Here is a 15801-nt window from a genome sequence, read left to right as displayed (position 1 = left end):
AGCGTTTTTATAACGAAAAGTCTCGTAATAAATTCAAAGGTTATAGAGATAGTGGAAAATTTCAAAAGTCTTGGCGTTATTTTTAACCAGTATTTGTCTTGGGACGACCATGTAAGCTATATACTTCCTCGATTGTCCAGGGTCATCGGATTAGTCTCACGAAACCGTTTTATTTTACCAAACAACGTTAAACTACTTATTTATCAAACTCTATTTGCATTTCACTTAAACTACTGCCACCTGGTATGGGGTACAACCACCAGTTCAAATCTACAAAAAATACATCTATTACAAAAAAAATTTGTTCGCCTCATTGCTAATGTTTCTTATATTTCAAGCTCCAAGGGCTTGTTTGAAAAATATAATTTGTTGCGTGTTTTCGATATGTATACATATAAACTTATGGTCCGTTTTAAGGTAGAAAAAAAAAAGAAACGTGGATATTCTGGCAAAACTTTCTAAACTAAGGGAACATGTTACCTCCTATCCAACTCGTTCGGCGGCACGTTGGGCTGTGCCTCTTTGCCATAACAACTATTCCATGCAGTCTCTAAAGTATATGCTACCTACTTTACTAAATTTCCTCTTAAACAAAAACGTTGATATAATGTCTGTCACAATGCAAGATTTATTTTCTTATTTGAATTGAATATATTACTTTTCTGCGATAGGTTATAATCTATTTTTGTATACAATGTTGATATTTTTGCTGTTGCTTTGTATTTCTAATCTGTCATGTGGAACTGTAAGGGAGCAGGGGGCTTCGTCAAGCTGTTAAACAGCTTTTTCCCTCTGTTTCCTCCATTCCTGTATCGAATGGGAAATAAACTTTATTATTATTATTATTATTATTAAGTGTTAGATGACCGCCGCTTACCCCTGTTTAGGGGTAAGGGGAAAGAGCGGCTCTGACGGTCATTGATTTTCTTGTAGTCCCAAATCAAAAAATGTCTCTACTGAAAAAAAAACAAAAAAAAACAACATTGGCGCCTATATGAAAGTAAACGGGTTCATACCGGTAACAGTTTAGCCATAAAGGTTACAAGTTTGTCAAAGGGGTCACTCGTATGGCTCAAAGAGGTCCCCCGTTCGAGCCATAACGGTCACCTATTTGGGCAAACAAGTCACTCCTTCGGCAAATGGGTCACTCGTCTGGGGAAATGGGCTACTCGTTTGGGCAAAGTTCTCGCACGTTTGTTCAAACCGGTGACCATGTTGCACAAGCGGGTGACCGGTGACCGTCAAACTGTACCGGTTTAGTCAAACGGCTCTCCGGAGCCGGATTGATACTGTTGCGAAAGGCCCGAGGAGTCGACCTTGCCGTTCCATACCGACCGGCACGGGTAAACGCCCTGGAGCAACGTCGCCAGGTGGCTACGGTCAGCCGCGCCTGGAGACAAAGCGAGAGGTGCCTTTGAGTCGCCAACGCACCTTGCTTAGCGGGGACGTCGTGACCTTCTCCGAGGGATCATCGGGTTGGCCCACGCCAGTGTCATCTGGTGGACTTTGCCGTCCGACCCCTTTCCTTGCATCTTCTGTCTGACCTCGACGCACGGCGACCCGGCAGCCTTGGGACGACCTCGACAAAGGAGGGGGCTTTACTCAATTTCCCCAGCTTAGATCGCCCATGGAATTATCCCCTACCACACGGAAGCCAGGACGCCTGCAATTATGGATGTCTTCTGCCTTCTTCGACTTCGATGGCACCATTGTCCGCCGAGATTGACCGGCGACACCGCGGTCAAGGATGTCTGGCCCTTCCGTGTGTGTGTCGCGTGTGGAAGTGCGAGGGAGAGGGAAATGGCGTGCCTGGACGTTACGAACAAATGAACCCTGGGGATTCCTTACTAGGGATGTAAGGAAAAGTGACGTTATAAAAGCTGCAACAGGCGGCTGCTACTTGGTGTTCCCGACAGTGTTCTCAAGTGTTCTTGAGTTGATATAACCTGTTCATATGTATATATAAACAGTTATATTATATAAGAGACAGCCCTCCCGCTCCCTGGCCCTTCCCGAGTCCGGCCTCCACATGAGTTCCCGCCCTGGCTCGGCTCCCTGCCGCACACCAAGTTCCCCGACCAACCACCGGTCCCAACAATACTGAACGCAGAGATCGGTGGCATGGGCACGCCTGTTTCAGCCGTGGCAGCCTGTTTCCGGAAGGCTGGGAGTGCCGGTTCATCGATTTCAGATCGCCCACGTGATGCAAGTAATTTCATTTGTATTTTAATTGCGCTGATGTTCGCTTTACCTACCACTGCAAAAAGATTTTTTTTTTACGTAAACGCGTGACGTTGGCGAGCCGATATTTTTGACAGAACTTTAAAACTTCGGCGTTTTTGTTATTTCAATTTAGTTATTCAGCTCAAATCTCTCTTGCAGAAGACGCAACCACGTGAAAGAATGTACCTGTAGACTCCGTTTCACTTCAATTCAAGACGCAACGAAGGTAGCGCCCGAACACGTGGCTGCAAGGACATCAAGCATTGCCAGAACACGCCCGCCATTGCAGCAGTCAAACTACGAGCTCGCGCTGAGGGCTTTCTTCGCTCGGCCGCAACCCGAGCAGCCGGCGCCATTTCCTGCGTTCGAGCGTGCTGAAATGCGCGTGATTCACCTGCTTTCCGAGGCTGTGCAAACACGTTGTGCTGGAATGCCTGAGGAGAAGGCGCGGGGGTGTCTCGGTGTCCTGCGCTGCGTCTTAAGGCCCGTTCACACTCTTGCGACCGAGTACGACTGAGAGCGACCAGACCGATTTTTAAGCTTTTTGCGACTTCTTAGGACCGGATGCGAGGCAGCGGAGCTGGTCTTAAGAGATCGCAAGAGGCTTAAAAACCGGTTTGGTCTCTCTCGGTCGTACTCGGTTGCAAGAGTGTGAACGGGCCTTTAACCTCCTTGACCGCGCCCCCTCCCCCCTCTCTGGTCACCTGTCATTTGACCCGAGGGAAAGGAGGGCGCCAGCGCGGGCGAGCTAAAAGCTGATAAGCATCGCCTGCGAGATCCAGTAGCGCGCCCGCTGGTAGCCGCTTTTGTTTTTGTCTGCTTGCTGTCCGTTGCAGTTTGAACTTCATTCGTCCTACCTGTTTCGATCTGTCGCCTTACCCTACGGTCTTATTTGGATGTCTCGACAACGTATGGGATGTGCACCAAAGCTATCAGTGTTCAAAAAGTCCTTCGCGTATATCGGCAACAAGCGCTTCTTCAAAGAAGTCAGGAATTCTTGTGGTTTGGTTGGGTTCGGCAAAGGACAGCTTGTGCGCCGCGTCATGTTGAGACTTCAAGGAGCCTTCCTTCTCGTTTTCGCGTTTTTGTGGTTTGAGCTTTTGTGCTTTGACCGTGTGAACATGTATCTCGGATTACATCTTTTAAGTCCGCTATTATTATGGTAATTATGGTTATTATGGTATTATGAACAGAGACTAAAGGCATTTTCTGCCTTTAGTCTCTGTTCCCCTTTCGGTTTGATCCGAAAGAAATAAAGATTCAAAGTACACTGCATCCTACTTGTTGGCAACGATTGACCATTCTTCTACGCGTACTCTTCCAGATTATCTATAGAATTATGCAGCGCCAATTCTTGCGGCAGCCGGGAGAATAATTTCGCCGAAAGTCTACGATTATACTCTAGAATTGCCTCGGTTCTTCTTTTTTTTACGATCTTTTCAGTTGTATAAACGTTAGAGTGCAGATCTCACAGACCGTTTGCACGTTGGTATTTGTCTCCTGAATAGGTTGTAATAAACTTCTAGAATTGAAAACACTACTTCGTGTCTGTTTTCCGGCCCATTTTCAAGCACCTGAGCGAGCACATTTCTTCAACGAGTTTCCTGCATGTTATAAATAGGTTTATGAGTTTCGGGACGTCTTAAATAAGTTTAAGGTAACCAAGGTAACCAACCTTCCAGACGACACCCATTTAGGGCTAGCATATAATTTGCCTATCCGAATGGCGCGTTGAAATGTGTGGTCACGTGTAGGTCGAACGGTCACCCGTATCAAACGGGCACTCGTATCAAATGAGTACCGTATCGAACGGGTACCGTATCAAAATGGTACCCGTATCCCATAACCACGTTTGATCCGAACGGATCGACAAGTTTGCCACCCGTTTAATTCAAACGGTTCGACCAGTTTGCCACCCGTTTGAGTTTCAAATGTTTTACTTTTTTTCCCATAGGGGTACTGAGGGTTTATTCCAATTCAGCAGGTCGGAGGGGCACGACCAGCTGCCAGGATTCCAGCTCGCCGAAGAACGGAATGCACGAGCTCGCCTGTCTTAGCTCGTGCTCTGCTGACCAAGACGACGATCATCTTTTGCAGTCATCACATTTCCTTACCCCTCAGAAAGGCTTGTAACGGTCCGGCTTGAGAAGGCTGCGGGTCGGATATCTCCTACTGGAGTCTGGCTGTAGTGCAGACCCCCGAAGCAACTTGTGTGTCGGTGGCCTCCTGCTGGGTGTAACTCTGAGAAGGCCCTGGAACATCGATTGGGAAGATTGAAGTGTCGGGATCGTCATATGTCAACCTTGGTTTCAGGTGATCTGCGTGGACCCGACGGGTTTTGTTATCTTCATCTGAAACTTCGTAGATGGTGTTGCCAATTCTTCTTGTGACAACGCCTTTTATCCACTGCTGTTTGTGAAGAGGATGTTTTTCCCACACTTTCTGCTTGATTGTGAATGTAGCAGTTCCTTCGTCTTTCTTTGCCGTTTTGTTACCGGCCCGTACCTTGAGAGGCTTCAATAAGTCGAGAACCGTCCGGTGGGGCCTGCTCGTGAGCAGTTGACACGGGGTTTTCTCTTTGAGGTGTGGGAGGTGATCCGGAACTTAAGTAAGAAGTATCGGATGGCTGCCTTCCTCTCTCTTCTGGAGGAACGTCGAAAAGCAGTCTTCAAAGTCTACACAAAATTCTCTGCTTGTCCGTTGGACTTGGGGTGATACGGCGGTGTAAAGAGATGAGTAATTCCACCGCTGTCCACAAATTCTTTGAATTCCGAGCTGATGAGTTGTCGCCCATTATCGGTGACAAGTTGTTGTGGCAGGCCTTGATGAGAGAAAATCTCCTGCAAAGAGTCGATGATACCTGCCGTTGTTATGGATTTCAACTGTATAACCTCAGGCAATTCGCTGAACGCATCTATGACTATAGGGAAACTCTGTCGATCTAGTTGTGCAACCTCAGCATGAAGTCTCTGCCACGGCAGTTCCAGAGCTTCCCAGCGGTGAAGAGGAACGTGTGGTTTGTTGTCGGAAACACTGCTGCAGTGCTCGCATTGCTGCGTTGTGCGCTCAATGTCCATGTCGTTATGTGCCCGCCAGTGGTACGACCGTGCCAACATCTTCATTTTTGTTTGCTCCACTTGTCCTTCGTGAAGAAGGTTCATTACTTGGTGCTGAAACTTGCCTGTAACTACGGTTCGCGAATTCAATAGGATGCAACCGTTGGGGATGGTTAATTCCGATCTCTGTCTATGGAATGGCATGAGGTCGGAGTCCGTCACCTTTTCTGGCCAGCCCTGACAGATGCACCGCTGTACTCGGGAGAGGGCAGGATCTGACGCAGTTTCCGTGGCGGTGTCCTTTGCCTTCACTGGTATCTTAGACAATCTCAGGGTGTGAAGCGCAAAGACATGTTGTGTATCACAGGAGATGGTGAAAATTCCGCTCGCCATTTCCTTGCCGAAGTCCTCATCGGGACCTTGTGCAAAACGCGAAAGTCCGTCAGCGTTTCCGAACTTTGCCGTTGGCACGTACTCAATTGTGTAGCTGTAGTTCATTAGTTCTGAAGGCCCAACGCTGGAGTCTGTTCGCCAATGTCACGAGGATTCCCTTTATGGGTCCAAAGATGGTTGTCAGAGGTTTGTGGTCAGTATAGATCACAAACCTGCGTCCCCAAAGGTACTGGTAAAATTTGTGGACTCCAATGATGACGGCAAGTGCTTCCTTCTCTATTTGTGCATAAGCACACTCAGATGAATTCAGTGTCTTAGAAGCATGTGCTATAAGACGTTCCTTGCCATTGATCTTGTGGTATACCACAGCGTTCACGCCTTCCGGCGATGCATCCGCCGCGAAGTGAATTGACAGATCAGGGTTGAAGTGGACGAAGGCCTCCGTAGCCGTCAGTTGTTGTTTGATGTTTTCAAACGCATCTACGCACTCGGAGCTCCATATGCGGTGTTTTTTTCAGTAGCTTGTTCAGCGGCGCACATTTGTAAGCAAGGTTTTAAAAAGGAACCTGCTGTAATGCTGCACCAAGCCGAGGAAAGATCTTAGCTGGCTGATGTTCTTGGGCTCTGACATATTCAGGATAGCCGAGACTTTTTTCATGGAAGGCGTGAAGCCGTCGGCGGAAACGACTTGCGCGAGGTACTCGACTTTTTCTTTAAGAAAGGCGCATTTTTTACTCTTGAGCGTGAAGCCGTATTCCTGCAGCCGCTGGAGCACTTGTTGAAGATTCTGAAGGTGTTCAGGAGTATCTCTCCCAGTGACGATGACGTCATCGAGGTAACAGGCAACGCCTTCAAGCCCTGCAGTTACCTGATCCATCGTGCGCTAGAACACTGCTAAGGCGGAGGCGACTCCAAAAGGCATCCGCTTAAATCGGAATAGACCTTTGTGTGTGTTGATCACGAGAGCCGTTCTTGCCCCTTCATCGAGTTCCAGCTGGAAATACGCTTCTGACAAGTCCAGCTTCATGAATTTGTTGCCTTCATTTAGTTTAGTGAAAAGTTCTTCTGGACGTGGCAGTGTACTGGGTTATGTCGAGCTGAGGATTCACGCTGACACAAAAGTCACATCAGACTCGAACCGAGCCTTCCGACTTTAGGACGATTACAATCGGAGTGGCCCACTGCGAGAAGTTCATGGGCGTGAGAACGTTGTTCTTGACTTGCTTCGCCAAGTCTTTCTCTACTGCTCTAGTAGCAAATGGTATTGGGCGTGGCTTGAAGAGCTTTGGTTGCGTGTCAGGCTTGAAGTGAAGTTGGACCTTGAGTTTAGTGCAACAACCCAAGTCGCCGGAAGACAAGGTCGGAAATGTTGCCAACGTTGTCTGAAGCGAGGCTTCAACTTCCAGTTCCACAGATTGAATAAACAATTTGTTTAGGTCGATCTTCAGCCTGTGGATCCACGTTCTTCCTAGCAGGTTGGTGTGTCGCTTGTCAGTCAGCAATGCTTCTAGCTTTTCGGAGCGTTTCCCAAGCGTGTCCTGAAGCAAGCACCGGCCCTGAACCGTGATTTTTTTTTGTTGAAGCAGAAGAGGTTGTATTCGCATTTATGCAACCTAGGTGTCCCTATCTTCCGCCACGTGTCCGTGTCTAGGAATGTCAGCTTAGATTCTGTGTCGACCCGCAACCTTAGGGGTGTTCCTTGAACAACGCAAGCGAAAAATTCGCCATCTGATTCTGGAGTGACGAATACGTTGGTGATTGTTTTCACCTTTTTCTTTTTCTTGCCAGCTGTCCTGTGACGCTCCGCTGATCGACATACTTTTGCAATGTGGCCTCATTTGCCGCACGCATTGCGCGACTCAGTTCGGAAGCGGCAGGAACTCTCCGAATGGTTGGAGTTGCCGCATCGAAAACACTTGACAGGTGCAGAGGTGGACGGCTTCACCTTTTCAACGAGCAGCGCAGCGTGGTCTCCCCGGTCCAGGCGTCGGGACCCTGCTTCGGCGGTGAGGGTTAACTTGGCCAAGCGAAGTGCGACGTCCAGAGTGAGGTCTTTCTCGAGCACCAGACGTGCCCGGACGCGCGTGTCACGGAGACCCACGATGAATGCCGTCAAAAGGGAGGAACTTCAGGCGTCGGCTTCAGATTCGTAGTCACAGTTAATGAGGATTGATCTAAGCCGCGTTATGAAGTCTTTGATTGCCTCATTTTCTTCCTGGTGAGCCGTAAACAACTTCGCCCGTTCGAATTCCTTGAATTTCTTTGGTGCGAAATGTTCTCAGAGCTTTTTGAGCAACTCTTGATGCGGCGTCTCCAGAAAGCTCCGTGGCTGGATTAGGGAGTAGAGCAGCTTGAATGTCTCGGGACCGATTGAAGCGATCAATAAGTTTCTCTTGTCCGCGTCGGCAGTGACCTTAGCGACATCGAGACTAGATTGAAATCTTATCTGATAAAGCTTCCAGTTCTCCTTTTTGGCGTCGAATGTCTCGGGACCATAGAAGCGGTGGGTCTGGTTCTCTACCGTGCTCGCTGCTGCTCTGCCGTGCTCCTGTTGAGCCCGCTGTGGTCTTCACCTTCGTCGCCAGTGTAGTAGTCCCGAGTCGAAGGGTGTACTGAGGGCTTATTCCAATACAGAAGGTCGAAGGGGCACGACTAGCTGCCAAGATTCCACCTCGCCGAAGAACGGAATGCACGAGCTCCCGTGTCCGAGCTCGTGCTCTGCTGACCAAGAGGACGATCGTTTTTTCGCAGTCACCACATTTTAATGGCGACTGACCAGCTTGAACAAAAAAACGCGTTGGGATGATTCAGAGCGCGCGTCGACACCAGAAAAAGTGGGCAAGCACGCGACCAAACCATTGGAACTGCTACTACCATGGTCGTGAGATCACGAGCTGTGCCACTACGTCGAGAAGAGAAGAAAGAAGACACGGCTCGCGAACAATGTTACATTATCTACCCTATATCTGACCAGTGAAGTAGTTGGTTTTTATTAGACTGAAGCGTTGACCTTCGACCAAAAAAAATTCGTCCAAACGTATTAATCAACTCCTTGTTCGCGTCTTTTATACAGTTCGTATAATAACCTAGTTACCATAACGTATTTTATTTATTATTTTATGTTATTGCTGAGTACTCAAGTGTAAATGGTATGTTTATACAAGAAAGTGCGAGAGAAGCAATTTCTTCTTTTTTTACCTAATACCAGACTTTTTTTTAAGTTAAGCAGAAATTTTAGCAGCGGTGTTGTTTGAACCCCAAGTGATGTGAGGCGCAAAGCGTGAAGACACCTAGTGGTGAGGTGATGCAAAGTGTTTGCAGCACATTGGTTGCGTGAAGCCATTAAATTGGTGTTTTTGTACGAACCTGTAAAAATGCAAAACAGCACCCAAATAGTTGCACGCACATCAAGCGCATTTTGTGTCTCCATCATCTGTTCCTCACCCATTTTTGCAGTTTTGTTTTTGCAACGTTTTTGCTTTATAGTAGTCATCAGTTCTATTTATTTTTTATTTAGGAATTTGCGTTTTCGCTTGTAGGCTTACCATGACGATCATCTTGAGAGTCAAGGAGAACGAGTTGGTCACAATATCCGTCAAAGACAGCATGTAGACGCAGGAGAAGGACAGCGCCGGACTCAGTGTTCGTGTTGGGTCTAGGGTGGCCAAGGCTCCGAAAAGAATAACAATCATCTGCCAAGGCGTAAGTAACAATAAGAAGTGCGACTAAAGTTTCTCAACTTGAACTGTTTTAATATTTCTTTGATATAGGCGAAAATAAATTATGGCTCACGGAAAAGCCAGAAGACATTGTACATTCCATAGGGCGTTAGTGGGAAATGCCAACACTTAAAAGAAATAAACAAACTATATGCTACATATTTACACCTAGCCTACATATTTCGCTAAAACAATGGCACCTTAATTAACCTTTTTTTATATAACAGTGACAGGCTGAAGTCCCAGGCTCCCGAGACAACACAAAATGTAAGATATGTCTAGGTAAAAGAAGTAGTCGTTACATTACTCTGAGAAAACGACTATGTAATCAGTTATCAGCTAGCAAAAAAATAACACTAAGGATTTTTAAAACGGCGATGCAAAAAGGCAGTTCCGAATATCGTCTGTGTTTTCGCATCACTTGCCTCGCGCCTGCTCCACGAGTGGTAACTACTGGTCCTGAAATTGAGTGATGTATAGTGTTTCTTCTGCGCTCAGCAAGTTTTTCCTTAGTACCCTACGCTTTTGTGTCACCATATAAAAATTTAATTAGCAAATTTTACTTATCAATTTAGATATCCATTATGCTCTGTGCAATATAATAACGTCCGACGTGACTGGCAGTTTGTTTCTGAAAAGCGCTTGTATAGTTCAACCGCCCTAGACATATATTTTTATTAAACCTTAGCAGAAAGACCAAGTATGTACGTACCACAGAACTGGATGCGCTGTACAGGGAATCGAGGAAGCCATCCAATAGGTTAGCTTTGAATAAGGGAGCCATTTCCCTTTCTCGGATGACAGACACGGCATTCATGTAGGCCTCCTCCCACGCGTACATCTTCACAAGTCTCACCGAAGACAAAAGGTCCGTCATGAGTTTGAGCCTCTCGTCCCGAGCTTCCTGTACCCTTCGCTGTATAACAAAATTGTAGGTGTTTTAAATATATAGTCAATACGCTTTAAATACTTAAGGTGACACTTTAAAGGGCCTAAATGGGACCCCTATTTTATTTCAATTTCTCTACGAAAAAAAATAACAAATTCTGCAATACTTACGCCGTTTGACATAATTAGGGGGAGGGGGTGGGGGGAGACCTGCATTAGGTCCCGCCTAGTGCTTAAATAATTAAGGAGAGTTTTTCGGCTCTCATTGTTCGGAGAAATGATTGACGTGTGAAATATTGGCTGTAAAATTGTATCCGTGCCGTAATAGTATTTCAATTGAATGTTTTTTAATGTTTAAGAAACAAATAATCTAAATAGAGTCATTATAGTTTTCAAAAGTGTCTCAAGATTGCCTCTTCCTCATCGGTGTGAACCGATAACAAGCATGGCTGCCGGCATCTGCGGTTACTCAATGAGCGCAGATCGTCGAGCTCTTCTATTTCCAGGAGTGCGAGTCGTCTTGCGTTTACTGAAGTGTTTATAGGAACATCCCCTCAACCGACGTAGTTTGCAACAAACAACTGCCGCAAGTACGCAACTTCGGAAGCGCTGTGCGGGTACTCCTTTTCGTAGCGGGACTGGCCTAACACTAGCGGCCCACGTCAACTATATGTTTCTCGACTGGCCTTGATTTGTTCGTTTGCGCGTGTTGACACTAAATAAAGATTTTTTTCTATAAAAGCGGCCCCGGTGCTCTGTGAATTATGCAACCGTAGTGATTGCAACCATGGTTTCAGTACCGAGAAGGTATCTACCAAGGTAAGAATTTGTGAGCCAATTGGCTGGACGCAATCGAGCGTTCGTCTCGCGTCAAGTTTGTTAAGACTTGTTCCCGTTATTTCGCTTCGAAAGAAAGGAATCTATCAAATTCTGTAGTGCACCTGGCTCGCGACAGCGAATAATTTTAGGTCGCATTTTAATTGTGATCACTACCATGCTCGCGGATGCCATGCGAAAAAAAGAAAAGAAAAGAAGAATAACAAAAAATGGTGCAAGGACAGCATATATTTTGTTAATCGTTTTATTCCTCTCTGTTGCTTTCGCTTTTTCCCCGAAATTGCTTCAGTCGCTTTCTACCAAAAATCGACAGACGCTGACAGACGCTTGTATTGGATAGTGGCTTATGCATGATCATAGCCTCCTCTATACCTACAGAGCCCGGAAGTTCGACGACGGAGCCATACAGCGCCCGGTCGCAGATTTGAAGCGCGGGGATCTGGCAGTACAGAGCACCAAAGAGCCATTTCTCGGAGAACCTGGACGACAGCGCACAGCTTTTTCAGTGGCGATGACCCGAAACGCACTCGTTCACTCGGGAGAAGTTAGTTTCGGCGTCTCGCCGCAGCTGGGCGCCTGTCGCGTGGCTCTCCTTTCATACGTTGTCTGCCGCTCCAACCTTTCGCTTTCGGCGGTCGCTTCTCGTTGCGATCTTCCAGGCTTTGTCAGTATATGGCCTACGGCATGATGGAAGGCCGAAACGTAGTTTTCTGGCCACTTTCATGGTTGCGTCTCGCGAGCATTGGAGAAGATTTTAGACGAGCGTCGGAGAAGTTTTAGGAGACGAACGAAGGCGAGATCGGGCTCCGACGTGCAGCTTTTATATCCGCGTCTGAGCATGGCAGGCGAGGATAGTTGGCGGTAGTCTAGCAGACGATGCCGGAGGCTGTATAGCGCGTGAGCTCGCACGACAAGCAGGTGGTGTCAAGCGCCAGACTATGGTGCCTGGTACGCGTCTCCGACTGGTGTGTTTACTGCGTCCAGAAAAGGGGTCCCGGATTTCGGCCTGATGACGTCATGGATGTGCCGTGCTGTTGTCGGTCGCAGCCCTGGCGATGTCACAGCAGCGGTGGTGGATGTGGAAGACGCCTATTATGCTGTGGATCACGCTCTAGCTTGGCAGTCCCTGGAAGCTTCGGCAGCTAGGGTTTGAGACGCCGAGACGACAAGGGCAGTCCTGTCTGCTCGTGCCTTTTGCCAGAACTTCAACGACCACAAACCAGGATCGAGACATCCGGCAGCATGACACTACGACTTTCGTGACGTTAGTTTTTGCCACATTGGGACCCCTTTCAATGCATGAGCGGAATAGGACACGAAACACATCAGTCGGATGCGCGTTCCAGTCACCGTAGCCAAACTGGATGCACCGGATGTCGCGAAATTGAAGACACTAGGCTTCCAAGCATGTTCGGTAGAGCAGCTAAGCCATTTCAGTAGTAATGGGCGGGGCCATGAAGTTATTATAATATACGATAGAGGTTCAACTGGCGCTATTGTAAATGCGACCCGCGGGAGGCAAATTGAAGCAGACAGCAACCAGTCTACTTTTGTAGTGGTTCTGTACATTGGTACGGGGAAACGCCCGTGCCTTTTGTCTCTTCGACATAAAATAACATAGATAATATTTGTAATTTGGGTCGTACCGAATAGGTTGTACCTTTAGTAACATTGTAGATGGGTAAATGCTTTAAGTATAGCATTTTCCTTACCGCTAAATGATGTTAAACCGCTATATTTTAGGCCCAAACCTCTGTTTCATGGCAGGTACGCAAAACGAGCGACGATTCTAAGCAAAAAACCAATAGAAGGAAATGTAGAGTGTGTTCAAGGTTCGCCAGCATTCCGGTGGTGCTTATATATCGTTAAAATATGACCGTCCTGTCACTATATAAAAATGACTTCGTCATGCATCTTTTCGAGCGGTTCAAAGAACATTCGAAACACAAAACATAATCTACACGGGCTATGAAAAGTGAGTCCTTTTATTATCTTCTATGTCGGGCAGCTTTTATTGGGCACCTAATCTCTGGCTTCTTTCTATTTTCTAATATTCCGAGCATGCGCGAAATGCTGTGAACACAGAACAATCATATTCGCACATATCCATGTGCTGAAAAAAAAAAGCGGTGTTAATTTATTGCAAACTGGACTATATTACGTGATTTTCAATTCATGTTGATCGCCTGCATGCACAGGGAGTTACTTATCTAGTGTTACTGCGTAGTTCTTGCCTTCTCTCTTGGTTTTCCAGGTTGAGAAATGTTCCAGGCTACCTAGTATGTACGAATTATTCGTGATATTTGTTCTCATTATCAAGTGCAGAGTAAAAATGACCTCGCTTTTTACAATAGAATTGCCTTACCGGGAGTCCCCTCCTGACTGGTTGCTGTATGCTTCAATTTGCCCGAGCACACTAGCGCCAGTTGAACCTCTAGCGTACATAATAATAACTGTAAGGGTGGGGTCATTGATTTTTGGGCAGAAGTATCCGGGCAGCGCCGTATAACTAAATTGCGGCTAACGGTGTAAATATTGCAACACAAACTTACTTTAATGAAATCTGTTTTAACTATACGCGCTTCACGTATACCCCATAATTTTTTTTTCGTTTTGTGATTACTATAATGTGTTACATTGCTTTGTTTAGGTTCGAAGCACTCATTCATGGTAATAAGAGACACGACTACAGAAACCAAGGCTTCTAATTTAATGCCAGCTTTTTTAGAGTTTTGTTTCAATAAATCTCCACAGCGACGTGGGATTGCCAATAACTATGCAGACTTCTGCAGAAGAATACCAAGTGTCACAGAAACAACCCTTACTAAACTTAACCCTCGAACAAAAGCAAAGCAAGTATTTATATTAGTTGCAGACTTGGCTGTTGAGCGTGTTGTGGACTAAATAATGGGAACGAAACTATAGACGACATGGTCTTTCAACTTGCATCAACATGTTTTTTGCGAGCTGCGGTACTGCGATTCGGTGGCGTGGATATTCAATGTTAATGTGTTAGACAAATTATCTAGGGGAAAGATAAGCAAACAACGAAAAGTTTGTATCGCCAGGTGCACGAGACATGTTTTGCGTGTTTTCCACTAACTTAAAGGGTACTGAGGATTAAACGGCACTTCGAGAAATGACAAATTTCAACGCATTATTACGTTGGCAATGAAATTATAAATCAACCACCGGTATAACGCGGAGGGGCGCTTATAATGATTAAAAAAAATTAGAACGCCCCCTTTGGATGCCGTTGCCCCTTGCATTCCACGACGCTTTGGCGTGGAGCCAAAGCGTGGCGGAAGCGTTTTCGAAACTATAAAGTTTGCGCTGGAGGCAAGACAACTAAAAGATTTCCCGGTCGTTCTCATCCATCCAGCGACTATAGCTACATTCGCTTGTCAAGGGAAACCTCAACAGTAAAGGTTGACGATTTCTTCTATTTACGCTCTTCTCAAACGGGTGTTCCGGCAAGTTTTGGGCAAGGCGTAAGAGAGATAAAAAAAGAATCAAGGTCCATTGAGTTCATTAAGGCAAATATGAGGAAGCCTGCAAGTGGTCATAAAGATTGGCGATGCATTTCTGATGACTGCCATAATCATCGCATGTAGATTGCGTTTTAGGATCCATAAATGTTAGTGCAACCGTTTCACATATACCACCATTCTTTGAGACGGGATTTGGTCTTTGCCTCAAAATTTCAGATCATGAAAGCCATAAAAAGGCGAAGTAAAACCAAATATTAAATTCTTTATCCACAGACCAGGAATTCGGCCCTAAATCACCAAACGTTTACTAGAGGTATTGGTCACTGCTTGGTTGCTCGGTTGTAATGAGGTATCATTAAAGTTTAGTCCTCCAACATATGCAGGTGTTAGGCTTCAGTGGTCTTAGTTGAGTCAATTGGTTTTTGCTTTCGTTTCCGCTAAGATCTTGGACGATTTAGACGAAAACACAAAGTTACAAAATGGGTTAAGACACCACGGGTAGGACTAGTTGCTTGACTGCTTTTATTAGATATCGAGAGTTTCGATAATTCATACATATTCACGAATGTCGTATGTAGACGTAGGGGCCGCTGATTGGACTACTTGGTTAATTGTTGAAGCTGTGCACATTAACGAAATTAATAAACCAACTAGCTCAGCAATAGGCCGATTTCGTCCATTTACAACATTCGTGTGTTTTCTCTCAATTGTTAGAGTTGCCCACGTTAATGAAATAGGCTAATCGACAGGTGAACCAGCGTTATCTTTTACCAATGTTTGCCTTCCTGAATTGCCTTTGAATTAAGTTCATGTCACTCGCATTAAGGTTACGGTTTACCGCTGTTTGTGCGGCGGTAACCTGGCTTCCCTTGATTATATATGGCAATTCGGTAACCTCGTGGAAAGCCTCAGAAAAGCTTTACTTTTACTTTTCTTTGGCTAGTTAGGGCCAAGGCAAATTATCTTGGCTTCAAATAGCACTTTGCGGCAAAGCCCAATAGGAGCCAAGAAAGGATATTTGGATTGCCAAACTTCAAAAGTTAGCTTTTTTCTTTGTGCACAATTCCTATGTCACGGTATGTCACTCATACCGCGACTTCCAAAGGAGAAAGACATTGGTGGATGCTATAGTCATATTATCGCGTACGCCTAGAAAAGGTATTTGGCACCGCACACGAGGAAGTCCTGCTGCGC

At 46.1% G+C, this 15801-nt stretch overlaps 1 protein-coding gene across 1 annotated transcript in view; it reads right to left on the bottom strand.

Annotated features, from left to right (window-relative positions):
- Positions 1-15801, bottom strand: part of LOC8033033 (multidrug resistance-associated protein 1) — an 89277-nt gene that overhangs the window by 63976 nt on the left and 9500 nt on the right. Inside the window, exons 4-5 of the mRNA XM_042287006.1 lie at positions 10104-10307; positions 9218-9364 (exon numbers count right to left, since the gene is read on the bottom strand). Of these exons, the coding sequence (XP_042142940.1) occupies positions 9218-9364; positions 10104-10307 (351 nt within the window). The remainder of the gene's footprint in view (positions 1-9217; positions 9365-10103; positions 10308-15801) is intronic.

This window comes from Ixodes scapularis, unplaced genomic scaffold, assembly GCF_016920785.2.
Source record: "Ixodes scapularis isolate PalLabHiFi unplaced genomic scaffold, ASM1692078v2 PGA_scaffold8__174_contigs__length_109621045, whole genome shotgun sequence".
Lineage (NCBI taxonomy): Eukaryota > Metazoa > Arthropoda > Arachnida > Ixodida > Ixodidae > Ixodes > Ixodes scapularis.
This window is presented reverse-complemented; position numbering and strand designations above follow the sequence as displayed.